This window comes from Emydura macquarii, unplaced genomic scaffold (assembly GCF_026122565.2).
Source record: "Emydura macquarii macquarii isolate MOO-44397 ecotype Brisbane River unplaced genomic scaffold, CSIRO-AGI_Emac_v2 contig_312, whole genome shotgun sequence".
Lineage (NCBI taxonomy): Eukaryota > Metazoa > Chordata > Testudines > Chelidae > Emydura > Emydura macquarii.
Window position 1 is genome coordinate 12,200,349 of NW_027130449.1, and position 16,846 is coordinate 12,217,194.

The 16,846-nt window shown below is 56.0% G+C and overlaps 1 protein-coding gene across 1 annotated transcript; it reads left to right on the forward strand.

Annotated features, from left to right (window-relative positions):
- The first annotated feature begins 1,482 nt into the window (after positions 1-1,482).
- TMPRSS5 (transmembrane serine protease 5) lies at positions 1,483-16,239 on the forward strand. Its single transcript, XM_067566927.1, has 13 exons — positions 1,483-1,491; positions 3,307-3,433; positions 4,826-4,933; positions 5,530-5,652; positions 6,791-6,926; positions 8,221-8,334; positions 8,883-8,926; positions 10,034-10,196; positions 10,340-10,518; positions 11,015-11,113; positions 11,454-11,596; positions 13,103-13,255; positions 14,680-16,239. Exons 1-13 carry the CDS (start codon positions 1,483-1,485, stop codon positions 14,686-14,688), a joined length of 1,407 nt encoding a protein of 468 aa, XP_067423028.1. The 3' UTR covers positions 14,689-16,239.
- Positions 16,240-16,846: the final 607 nt, after the last annotated feature.

Below are 16,846 nucleotides of genomic sequence, written 5' to 3' on the forward strand. Positions count from 1 at the left end.
TCAGCCCGGCTCCTTTCACCAGCATGAAATTAACATGGAAAATCAAAACAGAACCGAAACGGTAGGACCCGCCATTTTGACCTTTACGATTGTTTATTCTTTGCACTCTGCATCCAAAAGGCCAAGGAGAACTGATGGTCGGGCGCACGTTCCTGGAGAATTCGCAACCTTCTGTTTGCTTTAAGCCTGCGCTGCTACAAACAGGTGCATGGATGTAACGTGAAGGCCGGCTTCGGGCTGAGTGACAAGTGTTGAGTGACCGTCATCTGGCCGACAAACCACGTGCATAACACCTGTGAAAGAGACCTTTGAATGTCGCAGCCCCCAGGCTGACGAGGGCTTGGTTTGCTGAGACATGGGAATACGGGGATGCTCAGGAGCCGTTTGCTATCCTACGGCAGCACCTTGCTGCTTTTCTGATCCTCAGCACCCACGGCTACTGCAGCCCTGGGCTTCCCACCCATCTCTCTGCCAGTGCCTCTCAGGCCCAGCCTGCAGCCCCTCTCCTATCCCCACCCCCAGCTCTGCCGACACCCCTCAATCAGCTGAGTTTTCTCAGTGCATCTCAATCCATTTATACCATTCAATCCTTCAGCACCCGCTTCTGCCAATTCCACTCAGTCCCGACCTGCGGCCATGAAAAATACCTTTGCCACCATTGTCTGTACCAGGGTGAGGAGAGTAACCTCGGGCCGCACTAAACACGATTCCTGCACTAATGGCCCAACAGTTTATGTCTCCTCTAGCTAAATTATCTCTTCTTTTTGTGCTGTAGCGCCAGGTGCAATGTGCCAGGTGACAAAATGCCCCATTCCACATGATGTAAATTCAGTCCAGGCTCTCCTGCAACCAGGGATAGAGTGAATTGCAATGATCCTGTCCAGGCCTTCTTGGAATGACACAGGCAACCACTGAGCTATCTCAGTCGCATTGCAGTTAGCCACGGATCGGTGGGAGTATACGGAGGGGATGGGGCTCCCTAGGAATCAACTGCAGTGCCCCAGTGCTATGGGCGGTGTCAGTGGACTTAGAGACCCTGAAGGTAGGACGGAAGATGGTGCAAAGGGAGAGAAAACCCTAGCGTCAACGCAAAGGATCCTGTTGGCAATCACAGTCTCATTCTTTTCCACCCCCTGAGCAGGGCTGGTTCAAGGAAATCAAGGGCCCCTTGTCGAACCATTAGATCAGGACCCATGGGCTCCAAGGCCCAGGAAGGGCTGCATGACATTGAACAGAAAAAACAGACAATAAAAATGGCCTGGTAGCGGGTGGCAGCTGGCCACCAGGGCATCTCTGCACCATGGACTCATGAGATCATGCTCTGTTGTTGCTGTGGAACCTGCCTGAGACACGGATCCACACGCACTGGATTAACCTCGGCAGCACTCCTGGAGTTTTTGCCAATGAAATGACGGGAACAGAAACTGTTGAGAGTCGTTGATGCAGAATAAATACCCCATGTGCCAGTGGCCCTGATGCCATATGACTCAGGTAAGAGGCTCCCATGGAGTGGGAGATACGTTTTCCTCCTAAATGATGAATAAACTGAACCTTCAGGGGCTCGGACAGGCAGCAGCTGGTCTTGCTCTCTTGCAGTGTTTAGCACCTGGAATATTACGGCTGCCCTTCAGATTAAGTCTTGTCCAGCCAGAAACAAAATGAACCAGAAGGCAGAGATCTGAAACATTTCAGCAAATGCTAGCATGGCTCTGTCACTCTCAACCCAGCGGAGGTGAGTGACGGCAGCATTTCCCTGTGGGGGGCCCGGCGAGAGTGGCATGCTTGTTTGGGCCCGGGGAGGGAGGGCAGGGTGTTGCTAAGTGACTGCCCCCTTATCTGTGACAGGCGCCCAATGAGCAGACTGTGGGTAAACCAGTCTGGTAGCCTCCTGACTTTTCTGGGAAAACAACAGCTCTATTCACTGCGGCAGCGTAGCTGCTGGCATTGTCTAGCCTGTGCACGTGCGTGCACCGGGCGTGTAACCCAAGCTATTTAAGGGAGGCTTGTGTGCTGTGCCTCTGCCGGAGAGCCCCGCTGTCCCCACGGAGCAGTGGCTCGGATCCACAGCACGCTCTCACGCCTCAGCGCCGCTATCATGGTAAGGAGCATAGCCAGTAGATTAAAAACTGGGGCTGGCATTTGAGAGTAGCACATTGGGCAATTTCCCAGGGCTGCACGCCATAGGGGGCCCCGTGGAGCTAAGTTGTTTGGGCTTCAGCTTCAGCCCCACACAGCGAGGCTCGGGCTTCGGCTTTCTTCCCGGGACCCCAGCGACTCTCATGCCAGCTGTGCGCTCTGCTTTATTTTGGTGGACCCCCTGAACCCTGCTCGCAGCCGCTCAGGGGGCCTCAGCCCCTGGTTGTGAACCACTGCACTAAAGGACGTAATGCACCCCACCATTCCAGAGAACGGGAGGGGGGAATGACCAAAACGGGCATTTTCATGGAACCTTTTTGTTTTGGTCACAATTTTTCCTTCGTTCGTTCTTAAAGAAAACCTAGAATGTTTTTAGTGTTGGGGTTAGGAGGCTGTGTCCCCCATTTTCCTCCCCTTCCCTTTACGCTGGGAAAGGAGGGAGGATTCATGTTGTTTCGTTTTTGTTTTTTTTTAATTCTGTAAACGTTTTTTAAACAGAATGAAAATGTTTTGTTGCTTCTGAATTTTTTCCTGCAGAGTTCCCACTGCATTTTGATCAGCCATACCCAGCCCACCCAGGACTGATAGGAGAGCGCTCCATCCTCCCATCCTGCCCCCCAGAACCTGGGATCCCCCGATATCTCAGGCCTCCTTTGAGAACAAAGGGGATGCCTGTTCCCAAACTGCTCTGGCTGTATGCCTCTTCTCCCTTCCCCCCCACCCAGGGCTGAGCCGAGCTGAGCATCCCAGTTCTCAAGCCACTGGTTCCATCTTCTCAGTTCAGGCCCGCATTGGCGCAGCTCCCTCTCTGAGTGTGCCCCCTGGGATCCCCTCTCTAAGGGGTTGCCTGTTGGAAAGAGAGGGATTCGTGAGGTTTTCACTGTCCCACTCACATATGGCAGGACCAGCTTTCATCACAACTGGACTCTGGTGCCTGCAAAAGAGGGCTTTTGCTGCTGGTTGTATTGGGAAGGCACCCAGAGACAGCAGTCTAAAATGGATGGGGGGAGAGAGTGAGCTGGCTATTTATCTATCGAAGTGAATTTTCAGATCTGGGCACAGCGCGACTGACTGTGCCACGAATCACTTCCACCCACCGCATTTTGGGCCGTTCCCAATTATTTCTCCGTGGCCCCAGATTTACCCAGATCTTTGTTTCTTTCTGCCTAGAGTCTTGGGTCAGTTCCACAGTTCCCCATTGACCTCCATAGTCCCGGGGATGCTGGCCAAAGCCATGGGGCCAAGACAACGGAGCTGAGCGGAGAAGTGGGAAGGACGCAGACCTCTGCAGGACATGGTGAGCTATTCATGGGGACGGGGCACGGGGTTACTCTGCTTCGCCTGGCACCCGCAGGGCTTTGTGGAAGGAAGGCATAGGGTACAGACGGGGCCAGGCCTGGCGCCCGCACCACACCCGCTCATGTCAAAGTGGCTGCACTGCCCTCCCCCTGCACGTGCGCGGTCACAGATCGGGGTCCTCACATGGGAACCTCACACCGAGGAGAATCTCGGGCGACTGTCCCTCTTCCTCACCCCAGAACTGGCGGCAGCTGAGGCCGCTTGCCGCAGGCCCCACAGGCGCTGTCATCCCAGGGGCTGCGCTCTCATGGTCGACAGACCCTGAACCTCTCCCCCCTTCGAAACGAAAAACACCCTCCTGGGTCTGCAAGCTCAGAAATGAGCCCGGGTGACGCACGCCCCCTAGACCATTTCTACTGCCCCACCTCCCTCATATTCTGAGACGGGGTCAGGGGGGAGGTGAGGAGTGTAAGCCTGGGCCTGGCTCTCTGCCCGGAGGGAGTCAGGCCAGCAGGAACCGCTCTAGTCTAAGCTCCCGCAGAACACACAAGCCGTGCCCCAGCAGCTGGGCTCTTGTCTGGTCCTGGCTCTGCTGCTCAGCTCTCTGCACCTCCGGTCCCCGTTCGGGAACGGTTACGCTGACCGACTTCCCCACGGGGCCGGGAGGCTGAATTTGTGACCAGGTGTCCGGGGCCTTGAGGGCCTGGCCTGGAGGTTGCTAGCATAGCCCTGAGGATCGTTACCGTCACCTACCCCCTACCCACATCTCCTGGGGGAGGTCACTGGGAACGGGGGAGGTGTCCAAACAGTCAGTCTCTGCGTTGATAAATGCAGCCCAGTGGGACGGGCTCTGCAGGGTGTCGGCCTGAAGCTCGCACGCTCTTCACAAGTGTTTGCACAGTGCAGGGTCCTGTCACGGCCTCTTCTGAAACCTGCGCTCCAGGTACATGGCTCAGAGCCTCCCTTATGGTCTACGGATGCCGCAGACATTGCCTCTCCGGAGACGCAGCCAGGGGGATGCTAGTGAGTAGGTAGATGGTCTGGTCCTGCTAGCCTGGCTTTCTTTAACTGAAAGGAGCCTGCTGTTCCTGGGCCTTTTGTGCCCAGATAGGAGATGTGCAGGGGAAGGATCCCCTATTAGTTCTCACGTGGCATTTGCACCCTGCGGAGTCTTATTAGGGACTGAGACCCAGTGCCCCGGCCTGGGCCCTGACCTTGGCGAGCGGAGCACAGCCAGGCTAATCCTCGCAGGAAGAGAGGCGAGTCTGCCTTGAGCTGGGGCGTTTACAAGGGGCGAGACAGTGCCCGGCTGTGCCACGGAGGAGAAGACGAGGGGACCCAGAACTCGACCGGTATCCAACCTCCCTCCCTCCCTCTCTGTTTTTTAAAGATGCTTCCAACACGTCCCTTGAACATCTCTGCCCCACCAAGAGATGCCTTCTGCTGCTTGGGGCCCTGGTGCTGCTGGCAGGGGCAGCCGTCGGGATGTGGCTCCTAGGTCTGTATCTCCTCAGGGGTTCCTCACCTCTCTCGAAACCACCCTTAGCCCATTGGCCAAAAACAGAGCGGGGCTCTGGGCTCATGCCAGTGACGAGTGAATTGTTGCCACGGTCCCAGGACCGCAGAGACCAGGCAGGGGAAAGCCCAGCTGCAATATTTGAAGCAAGAGCACAAGAATTTGGCACGGTGCAGTGGGCACTGCAGTGGGTTCTCTTCCTGGTCTGCCATGACCGGCCGTCTGACCCTGGACAAGTCCCTTCCCCTCCCTGAGCCTGTTCCCTCTCCCACCCTGTGTTTGTCTTGTCTGTTTCAGTGTAAGCTCTTTGGGGGCAGGGACTGTCTCTCACTGTGTTTGTACAGCACCTTGCACAATGGGGGCCTGATCTTAGTTGGGCCTCCAAGTGCAAATAATAGATCAGCCTCATAACAACTGAAATCAATCACTCCGTTCAGTTCAGCAGGCTTTGGCTCAAGTCTGAAGGGTGTATCGAACCCCCGCGGGGCCAGTGCTGCATTGTTCCCCCGCAGTGCATGTTCTCCTGCCTTGTCTGCTCTGCTCAACCACATCTCCATGCTCTGCTCTTCCTCCCGCAGGGAAATTCCTGGCTGCGCCCCGGCCGGACCTGGATCCCACCCCTCTGCAGGATGTGGAGTCAAGCCCGATCTGCAGAGAGGCCGAAGAAGACGAGCCTGTGGTCACCACGGCGCCCAGGAGAGGTTTGGAATTTTTACTCCGCACCGCCCTGTCTCGCCGCGCTGCCAAGTGCCCTATTGAGAGAATGTGTCACCCAGTCCCTGCAGCTGGACCTTTCCCTCCCAATGATCCATGGAAGCCCCCTGCAATCCCCCTGTCTGAGCCCCTGGCCCCCTGATCCTGACCTCCCCTGGCTGGGCAGTCTGTGAGCCGTGGTTCCAATTCAGCCGCCACACCCGGGATGGTGTAAATGACTTTCCCGCTCCCCCACCCCTTCTGCTCTTTCAGGCTCATTAGCCCGCCCCACCCATCTTCCGCGGTCTCGACAGATCACGGTGCATCTGGGTCCCAGTCTCACGGGGGTTTCCCCCTCTTGCAAACGAAGGTGCAGTGGTGACCCCCTCTTGTGCACAGGCTCTTCGGTGCAGGAGCTGGGGCGTCAGTGCGCCGAACGTGTTACACTTCCTGTTCTCTGCTTGCTCCCCGCCTTTTCTCACCATCACGCCCACTAGGGAACGCCTGCCCCTGCTTAATCCCGCCTGCAACTGGCCCCCGGGACGGGGCGTGTCACCAAATCACCAGTTTACACCGATGGAATTGCAATCGAGGCCCTGAGCTGCTAAGCGCTTGTTGAATGCAGTCTCTCTAGGACACCAACCTCTCTCTGGCTCTGCCAGCCTGCCTCTGAAGTGGGGATAGTGCTAACTGTGCTAGTTAGCAAAGTGCTTGGAGATCTCTGCCTGGGAAGGGCTATATCTCGGATTCAGCCTCAGACTAATTCTGCAGCGGCTATTTCACTCAAACGCTGCCTGGCTTTTGCCTTTAAACCCAATCCCCAAAGTTCTTTGGGTTTTGTTTGTTTTTTGACACTGGAGTGATTCTGGAGCAAAGCGGAAGCTTGCTAGACTCATCTGCATGGCACTGCCCAGAATGCTTTGCCAGTACCCAGTAGTGCCATCCCCTGAGCCCTGGGGACACACAGAAAGGTCCAGGTGTGGTTTGCCATGTGCCCAAGGGTTTTCTGGGACGCTGTGCAGAGCCAGACTTGGGGAAGGATTCTTCACTCCTTAGCCACCAGGACTTTACTGGGGTTGGCTTTGGTCTTTGCAAAGAGCTGGGAGTGAGGACGCTTGCAGGACGTTTTTAATAAAATGGTTTTAGTATCTTTCAGAATAAACACGGGAAACTTCTTGTTGGAAGTGCAGGTGGAAGGCAAGCCCAGGTGGCTCCTGGCATGTCACGAGTGGTGGAATCTCTCCCTGGGCACTCTGATCTGTAGGCAGCTGGGATATCTCCGGTAAATGATGCTCCTCACAGTTCAGACACAGTCAGCCAGTCTCAGGCAGAAGGCTTTGGAGTTATTGATAGTTATTTGCATTACATTAGGGCCTAGATTCAACTGAGAATGGGGCCCAATGTGCCAGTCCCATTTCACCTCCTTTTTCTATTTTGCCACTGGAAAAAACCTCAAAATCAAACAATCTGGGGGTTGGAATTTTCACTGAAACATTTACATTTTTTCACAGGATATTTTTTAAAAAATTAAATAAAGATCAAAATTTCCTGTGGGGGGGAAAAGAAACTAAACTGCATTTTTGAGCCATGCTATCTGCGATGTAGGTCGGTTTTGTTTCCAGAGTTTTGTAGCAGCTTCCCAAGCTTATAGCATCATGGACTGTGGAACTCTCTTTCCATTAGCTTCACTGAGAGTTGAGCCTAAGCCCTTATATCATCCCTGTCTATAGAGCCACTCCTAGATATAATGTCACTGTTCTCCTGTCCGCTGCTCTGCATTTCCCCTGAACAGCACCACAGGGATGAGGAGGATGGCTCTGTGGCATAAATGAGAAGCAGGACTCCTGGGTTCTAATTCTATCTCCTCCACTCCCTTGTGGCCTCCTTTCCCCCATCTCTCAAACAGGGATAATAATATTCACCTGTTTCCCAAGGGAGGATGAACTCATTCATGTTTGGAGATCCACACTTGGAAGGGGTTAGCGCAGGACACAGTAGTACTGCTGTCTGCTGTTGTACTCCTATGATGTCGATGTTGTGGGTTAGCAGAGGGATGGTAACATCTGAAAAGGTAGTTGGGGGATGCAAGCAGACCTATTTCCTGACTTTGGGGTTAGAGTGTAAAGTCAGGGCTGGAGTATGTTCGTTTGCAGTATGTTATTTAGCCACTAGATGTCCCTGTGTGCGGTACAGTTCCAGATAGGGCGTTGCCCCAGCTAAACGAGAGAGACAAAACTGGAACTCAAGCTGTGTGGAAGCCTGTTTGTTTGTGCCTGTAGTTCTCCTCTTTAAGGACTGATATTCCATGAAACTCGGCAAAGTAAAGGTTTACTGCTCCCAGTGTGTGATGGCTATTGTACTGAACCCTTTCCTCTCCATGTGAGCACTGGCCAGAATTAGCACGTATAAACTAGAGTACAGTGGTTCTGTGCAGGAGAGAGGAATGAGGTGACCATAAGAACACTGTCACGTCAGAGGCACAGGTGAGCGCTCTGATCTCTTGGAGCGACGGCTCGGCAGGCTGCCCACTTTGTCTGTAGGTGATGACACGGGGACATTTGCTTTTGTTTCCGCAGACTCACCCATCACAAAGGCGTGAACCTGACAGACGTCAAGGTGAATGATACGCAAGAGTTTGTTCAGATTATACCCAACCGGAGCAGCAGCATTGAAGACCTGTGGCAGGTCAGGTGGGTGACGGAGCTGGGGAGAGCAGGACTGGCAGCGCTCGGACTGAACCGACAGTCCCTTTGCAGCTGTGTAGCCTGTGAAAAAGTCTCCGTGTGTCTGGAGGTTACTGCCAGGCTCTGCACAGCTGGGATTGGCTCTGATCAGCAAATACAGAGCGAGGGAGAAAATCTGAACTGGCAACTAACCGAAGCCAAATGGGAAAGTAAATTGCACAACAGCTGCGCTGGCGGTTTTTGGTCAGGGTCACCGGCTCACAGACCTTCCGCCAGGCCCATGAGGCCTCCTAGAACAACTCCACCGGTGGCTGCAGAGACACAGGACCCGTGCCCTTGCACCAGCTCGTGGTTGCGAAGTGCTCTGAAGGTGCAAAGCCTTCGGTGGGCGCGATAATTGTCCCAATGAGAACCCACTTTCCAGGCACCTCGGGTGAATTTGGCCTGTCCCCACTCCTGAGAGAGGAATCCCGTGATGGGCTATCTCTGCATTTCATGGCTGCAGAGTTCTGGGCGCAAACTTAATTTCTAACCCTGGTTTTATTCTCGTGCAGGAGCAGCTGTGCGTCAGGGCGGATCGTGGCTCTGAAATGCTCCGGTAAGTGCTTTAGCCCAGTCCCCTCATTGCACTGAAGTCTCTTGCTTTCCTTCTGCTATTTTAGACCTCTGGGGATTAGGAAACAACTCCAGGTTGGCTATTGACTGCGTACCCTGCGCTCTGCCTGGCCCCGGTTTTCGTTCGCAAGATCTGTGTCATTCTTCACAGAGCGGCTTTCACCAAACCAGCAGCCCCAGCGTTGGGTGGTCTGCACGAACAGAATGACTCACGGATGAGCCCCAGAACTCTTGAGCAACCCTACAGTAATAAGCCAGCACAAACCAGCTTGTCTGGGTGGGAGGAAGATTTAGCTTCCCAGAGGGTTGAGTAGCAAAAAGAAGGGGGGAAAGGTCAGTTTTAAGCCCACAGGGGCAACAGCAATGCAGCCTTCAGCTCCCGAATCCCTCCTGTGTAATTAACTGCACGCACAATCAATGCCCCCCTCCCCGGGATCTGAAAACCTACTGGTCTCAGCAACCGCTTCTTGTCAGGAGATTCCCTCGTCAGGGAAGGAAGTTGTGGCCCTGAACTCTCCCTCTGAGGCCCAGGGCTGTTGCAGGGGCAAGCAGCAAGGTGCAAACCCAGAGAGCGCCCGGGTGGGAATCCTGCATTCCTCACTCTCTACGAGCCCTGAGCCGGGCTGAGCGGGGGCTATTTCAGACCTGGAGGAGACTTTGTTTAGATCACTGGGTGGGAAGGCAGAGGTCATGGCAGTGGCTCTGAGCACACAGGAGAGATTAGAGTGGGGTTCTTGGTGCTGTTTCAAATGGGGAACAACACAGGTGGCAAAAGAAAGGGAGAAAACGGGGGTCATCCTGAATCCCTGACACCCGGCGGGGAAGCGAGGGACTTAGGCAGAGCAGTGAGCGTGCATGGGGAGGATTCCCATCGGCCATTTCTCTCCCTGCCTTCCTTTCCCCCCATTTTCTGCCTGTTTGTTCTGCCTCAGGCTCCCCTCTCCTCCTGCGGACCCCGCCAAAGCCCAGCTCAGCTCCTGGAGAGGGCTGGGTTTCTCACACCCCCTTCGCTGCCCATCCCGCCCCCATCCTCGGCGAGGGGCTGGGGGGCACCCTGAGCTGAGAGCTCCTGGTTTCTCCCCCTTTGCAGAGTGCGGTGTACGCTCCAGGGCAGCCCGGATCGTTGGCGGCAGCGACGCCCCGTTGGGACGCTGGCCCTGGCAGGTCAGCCTGTACCTCAGTTCCCACCACATCTGCGGAGGCTCCGTGCTGGCGCAGGAATGGATAGTCACGGCCGCTCACTGCGTGCACAGGTGAGTCTGGGAACGGCGGAGCTGGAGGGGCGGCCGAGCACAGAGCACGGCTGGCCCCCCCGCTGAAGAGGAAGTGGGAAATTGCCCCCCCCCCCAGCCCTACTGCAGCCCCAGAGGAACAGGCAGGCCCTGTCTGTGCTCAGTTACAGGCTGCCTCAGCTCTCCCGCTGGCTGGTCTTTGCCGGGATTATCACACATGTGTCACTCACACAGCAGGCCGGGGCAGCGGTGGAGAAAATCATCTCCCACCCCCGTTACGACGCCAGCAGTCACGACTACGACATCGCCCTGCTGAAACTCTCAGTGCCCCTGAACTTCTCGGGTGAGCCCCTTCGCTGCAGCCATCTCCCCCTTTAAGAGGTGGGGGGCAGGGGTCCCCATAGCAAGGCACCCGGGCTTCCATTTCCAGGGGAGTGCAAGTGGAAGGGGAGCCACCCAGCCCTGCTCTCGGATCATCCCCGGTGGGCCTGTGATGATCCCAGGGCAGTGTCCGTGGAGGGGGGGCGGGGAAGCAGGGAGAAAGCTTTCCCCAGGCAAGCCCCATGGCCTCTGCTGGGGGCACAGGGGACAGAACGCTCCACTGGGCGTGTCTCCCGGGCATGCAGTGAAGTAAAGGGCTGGATTTTTCCAAAGCACTTGAGTCTGGCTGTAAAGCTGGTAATGGGAGCAGAGGCACCAGGGCATTTATTTCACTTGCAGGTGTCGGGACTGCTGGGGGGGGGCAGCTGCTGCTGGGAGCCCCTCTCGATTTGTTTGGGCTTTGAGCGGAGAGGGGCCTCCCCGGCCAGCACGGCTCTCACATGCCGCTCTCTCCCCAGATGCCGTCCGCGCCGTGTGTCTACCGCTGTACCAGCAGGATTTCCCCTGGGGCACCCCGTGCTGGATCTCAGGCTGGGGCTACACCCGCCCTGAGCACGGTGAGCATGAGTCCCCGCCAGCCCCTTTAAAAGAAACAGGAGCGAAGGCTGCATCTCCCCGAGGGGCTCTGAGTCCAGAGGAGAGCATTGAGTTGCGGTCTGCACCTGTACTTGTCCTCAGTCCCGCCCTGCAGCTTAGGGCTCTTTTACACAGACAGACCCACCCCCATCTAACCTGCAGGCCCCGCTTCTATTCCAATCACCCCTCCCCAGCACCCTGCAGCTGGAGAGTCCCTCTGCAATGCTCCCTGGCCCGCTGTGCCTTGAATGCAATGCCCAGCCTCTAGTCCTCCACCCTGTCTCTTCCACCCTCCCCTCTGTTTGCTTTCCTCCCCTCCAGTTCACGTTGCTGAGAGGCTGAAGGAAGGGGTTGTTCCCTTAATCAGCATGAAGAAATGCAACAGCTCCTGCGTGTACGCAGGCGAGCTCACGCCCAGGATGCTGTGCGCCGGCTACCTGGAGGGGAAAGTAGATGCCTGTCAGGTGAGAGGGGGGTGAAAACAACCCGGATTGGTTTTGGAGACTTCCAGCTAAATGTCTCTGAGAAGCCAGTCCTTTTCCCCCTGCGGAGGCGCATAGGGCTGCTGCCCTTGGGATGGATCCCACCCGGGTCTGTAGGGAAGAGGGTGCCTTATCTAACCCAGCAGGGATCCCCTTGGGGGCGTCCCCCTCTAGCCCCTCACTGGAGAGGGCACGGCAGGGGCGGGGTGGAAGTGTGAGGGGCAGGCCGTGTGCAGAAGTGGTGAGGGCATGCTGGTGTCAGGGCCAGGCGTGTCAGAGGCAGGAGAGGGGCTGGGTCAGGCCCTGCATTGAACTGGGGAGGGTCTGCCAGGAGCAAAGGCAGAGCCCCCCCTTCGTCATGGGTAAGAGTGTAGCAGTGCAGCCCCTTCCCTAGTTTATGTTATGCTCCTTTCTCCAGCGAGGGGAGCTGCCCCCCACCTCACGGCCCCACCGCCCCCCTTGGAGCCGGTCTGCTTTTTCCTCTTTCCCTTGAAAGTTACAAATGCCGCCTCCTTGGCAGCTGCCCTGAGGGAGGGACTAGAGAGAATCAATTCACCCTCTTCCCTGCTTTTGGGCAGAAAGCCGCACCCCCTGGTCAGCAGCAGATGCTGTTTAAGCTGGGCTACGGCCCTGTTGATTACAGGCTTTTAGTCCCTGCTTCTGCACGGACCCTTGTCCCAGCTGGAGCCAGGCCCTTCAAGGAGGTAGATGGGGTGGATGAAGCAATTCTTTAGGGGGAGGCAGGCCCAGCGTCACACTGGAGTTAAGTGTCCACCTACCTTTCTGCATCGGGGCCTTCCGGCAGCATCTTCGCTCTCTCACTCCATTAGGGATAGAGCAGGCCAGAGTCAGAGATCAACACAGCTCACGAGGGAAAAAACACAGGTCGTCTCAGGCTGTTGGGTTTCATTCCTGTGTTACAGCAGCACTGGGGCATTGTAGCAGCAGAGGAAGAATACTCCAGTACCATTCTGCAGGCTGTGAGCAAATCCCAGCTTCTGCTCTTTGAGCCCCTCCTAGCAGGATCTCCTCCAGGGATGAAGGGGCCCCATGCAGCGTGGGGCACGTCTCTTCTTGCTGCAACATTTCTGCCTACGCAGGAGGAAGGAAGAACACAGGGGAAAGGACTGTACAACGTTTTGGGCCAGAATCTCAGAGGGATTTAGGTGCCTAACCCCCATTTACTCAGATACCTCAATACCTTTGAAGATCTGGCCCTTGGTTGCCAGGATGCATGGATTGAAAAGGTCCAGTGAAGTGCTGAGATCCTTGGCCTGGCAGAAGGGGAGTGAGGGAAATCCTGAGAACTGAAGCGATGTAACAGAGCTGGGATTTAGCAAGTTTTGTATCAAGGATGTGCTAGCAGCACACAGCTTGGCTCCACTCCTGCCTGTGTTTCAGCCTCTGGCAAGGCGTCTAATCCCACCTGCTAGTTTTGCAGAAACACGGTCCCCCTCTCCACCCCCTGACACTTGCTCTGTCTTGCAGGGAGACAGCGGGGGGCCGCTGGTTTGCCAAGATGAACTCACGTGGCGCTTAGTGGGCATTGTGAGCTGGGGCACAGGATGTGCTGAACCCAGCTTCCCTGGGGTTTACACCAAGGTGGCGGAATTCCTGGACTGGATTTATCATGTTATCGAGGTAATGGGAGCAAATGAACAAAGGCTGGGGAGGACGTCACAGGAGGTGCCAGAACAGAGCATAGTGTTGGCTCATTAGCTCTGTCCTCCTGGCTACCCCCCAATACCTAGGAACCTGCCCCTTTGGCCAACATTGCACAAGGGGAAAGTGCCTTCCTGACTCCTGCAGCACACACGTCTTGCTCTGCAGGAGACGTTTATAGGGAATGGCAATGGCAATGGGTTTTAAAATAACCCTGCCTTTATAGAACCTGTGCACCTCCTGGGAGAAAGACAACAGCTCTGTCCTGTGCAGCAAGCACCTTCCAGAGGATGGAAATCAGCCACAAGCTGGGTTCTTCGGCTTTGGATAGTGGAGGGCAGGCAGACACTGAGGCAGGGCACACCACGCACCTACATACACAGAGAGACAAAACTACTCCAAAAAGCTCGTAAGAACAGCCAGACTGGGTCAGACCATTGGTCCATCTAGCCCAGTATCCTGTCTTCCGACAGTGGCTAACGCCAGGTAAACCGAGGCTAGGGACACTTGAGAATGGTTTTGCATTCCTGACCATCCCAATAGCCACTGATGGACCTTTTCTCCAGGAACTCTTCTAGGGTTTTTGTTTGTTTTTTAAAAACAAAACCTTTGTGTAGTCTTGGCCCTCACAACATCTGCTCCCAAGCGCCCTGTTCCTTGTGGGAAATGCAGGGGAGCCATCTGGGTTACTGTAGGTACAACCACCACCAGGGCAGTCACATACCACACCCTCAGCACATCAGTGCTCCCCCCCACCAGTTTGGGGTCTTCAGATCGTAGCCTGCATCCCTCTCTCCAAAGGCAAAGGCACAGAAAGGAGAGTTTTTTGCCTTCTCTGGAGCTGTCAAAAGCAACCAATTTAGAGAGAAACAAGGGACAGACGTGACAAGCGATGTAAATGGGGGGCTGAGCTTGAAAACCATCCCTAAAAACCCACTAAATTTCACTACAGCAGCTGTAACTGACAGCAGGGCCTTGTGAAAGCTATTTTCTCACTCACTAACTCATTTTTGGAAGTTTTACTGTTGGGGGGGAAACAAGTCAGTTTCTCTCCCCCCCCCCCCCCCCCCAGTCAGCATCATTGCTGTGCAGGGCAGCTACACAGCAGTGTTTGAATGACTGGCAGAGCAGGAGGTTTTGTTACGCCCCCTCCCCAATTGCCATGAAAACTGCTTATTTTTATGACTTGATTGCAACCATTTCTATTGATCTCAGGTTAACTTGAGCCTCCTATGACCATTGACCTCTATTTACATTGTTGGCCAAAACCCCCTAATGTAACTGGAGTTTTATTGTTGATGCCACACTAGCACCAATGTTCATCCTTGTGCCAAATGCTAGCGTCACAATCTCCCACCCTAGGGCATGGAACTGACACAGGGTTTTGTCTGTTCTTTAAACAGAGCCACTAGAAGCAAAGCAAGGGATTCGTTTCCCGGAGCAGAGCCACGTGCCAAGCAAAGAAGAGTCCAGGATGAAGTTACATCCCCCGTTATGGCGCCTCCTAACCACCAACCGAGTATCAGGGACTCGGTGGGAAGCCCTTTCTCTTGCTGGGGCTTGAAAAAGAATCCTCTGATGTACTCGCATGGTAATTGCCTCAACACGACCCCTGCGCTGGAAGTTGAAGTTAGGGGCAGGAGCACGAGAGCCCCATCACAGGATCCACATTCTAAGCCACCCACCTCTCGTACTTAGGGGGCTCCCCATGGTTGAGCTCCTTCCACATGCCTGAACTGACAGGGGGGAAGGCACCAAAAACTAAGGCACTTGGGGCCACAGGTTTCCTGGCTCCCCCCCCACCCCATGTTTAGCTCTAGGGGCGGTAGGGTGGATCTGTGCAACCCTGCAGGATCTTTGGGCAGAAATCCGTATTTATAGACTTTGTACAGCACCCAGCACCGAGAGGCCCCCTCCCTGTCCCCGGCTGAGGCCTCAGTTGGCCACCACAATATGCAGCAGGTTGCACCTTGACAACCGCACAGGTGAGAAGCCTCCTTTGTAACATGAAAGCGGAGGTTAGTCTTCACATCTGAGGACTGGGTGGGGTGCAATGGCCCATCAGCCTCAGACTGGAACCCGCAATCGTGCCCATTTCACTCTCAGCCCAGGTTCCCGTTGGTCACCAGCAAACCGCTTTACAGCACCTCCCAAGCACTCATGTGCAATAAAGCTTCAGGAGCTCTGCGCCTTTTCAGAGCAGGGACCGGGATCCCTGAGGAAAAGCGTTGCAGTCCTGCTTGAGGGGACTGCCCCCACCTTGGAACAGCTGGAGCCCCACGGTCTGCAGGCACTTAACTCACGGCAGTCAAGGCGAGTCAGGCTCCTAGGGTCAGTTCCTAGGGTCAGGGTGCGGTACTGCAGTCCTCTTCCCACGCCTGGCACCCCTGTAGGTTGTTGATCTTGCTTGGCAGGTCTTCAGCGGCTCGGCCCTCGGGCTGGGTCACACAGCCAACATGAACCCATTCCGGGGTAGGAACGTCCAACCAAACTGTCTGTCTGCCCTCACCAGGGTCTTCAGCTCCCGCTCTGGGGCTTTGAAATTCAGCTCTTGGCTTGGGCCTCCAAGCGAGCCTTGTCCCCTTGTCAGGGCTGACGCCACTTCACCGGTGGGTGGTGGGGAAACCCAGGCCCACCCCCTGCTCCAGCTTCCAACCAGGGACCCTATGACCAGCAGCCACGCTCCCTCCGCTCACTTCGATCCATTGCTGCTGCTTCCCTGGCCCTTCTCCTACCTGGCCCCTTTATTGTCACCCCTGGCTTCTGTTCTTGGGGCCTCCCCCAGCTCAAGGTAATGCAAACGCTGCCCACCCCGCGAGTTCCCAGGGCCAGAGAGCAGCTCCCTGCCCCGCCCCACTGGTCCCCCCAGCCAGGGACTGACCTGCCTAGGCCCTGCAGCTCCTTTTACCTGGGCCAGCAGGGCTCTGATTGTGCTTGCATGAGGCCTCTCGAGGCAGGCCAAAGGACCCAACTTCCCTGCTGCTTTCCTGGGGCAGGGTGTGATAGGACCACAGGCCTCCGGCAGGGGGCCAGGAGCGTCCCGTGACTGGAAGGAATGGTGATGAGAACACGGTATGAATAAATTGCCTTTGCAGACCATCCTTGTGGTGTCTCCTTCAGCTGCTGGCTCTAAGGCCCCATGGCGGGGGTGTGTCTGGGGCTGCCTGAGCACAGGGGGGGGTATCAGGGGTGTGGGGAGGGAGCGTGTCTGGGGCTACCACAAGTGCATGTGGCATGGTTGAAGCGTGTCCGGAGCTGCTTCCAGTGCACAGGGGGAGGGTGTCGGAAGTGTGGCAAGGGTGCGTCTGGAGCTGCCTCAAGCGCACAGGGGTGTGCCGGGGAAGTGGCGGGGGCTGCTGTGAGCGTGCGGGGGTGGGCCAGAGGCAGGTCCAGGGCTGCATCGAGTGCACAGAGGCAGGGCGGGGGGTGTGGCGGAGGCGTGCCGGAGGGTGCCATGAGCGCAGGGGAGTGTGGCATGGTGGGGACATGCTAGAGGTGTTGGGGGCTGCCTCAAGCAGACGGGTGTGGTAGCGGCGTGGCAGAGGTATGTCCAGGGACGCCAAGACTGCG

Coding starts and splice junctions, on each gene's coding strand:
- TMPRSS5 (XM_067566927.1), top strand. Junction 5,653..6,790: donor CACCACGGCGCCCAGGAGAG/GTTTGGAATTTT, acceptor AAATGGTTTTAG/TATCTTTCAGAATAAACACG. Junction 11,597..13,102: donor GGAAAGTAGATGCCTGTCAG/GTGAGAGGGGGG, acceptor TCTGTCTTGCAG/GGAGACAGCGGGGGGCCGCT.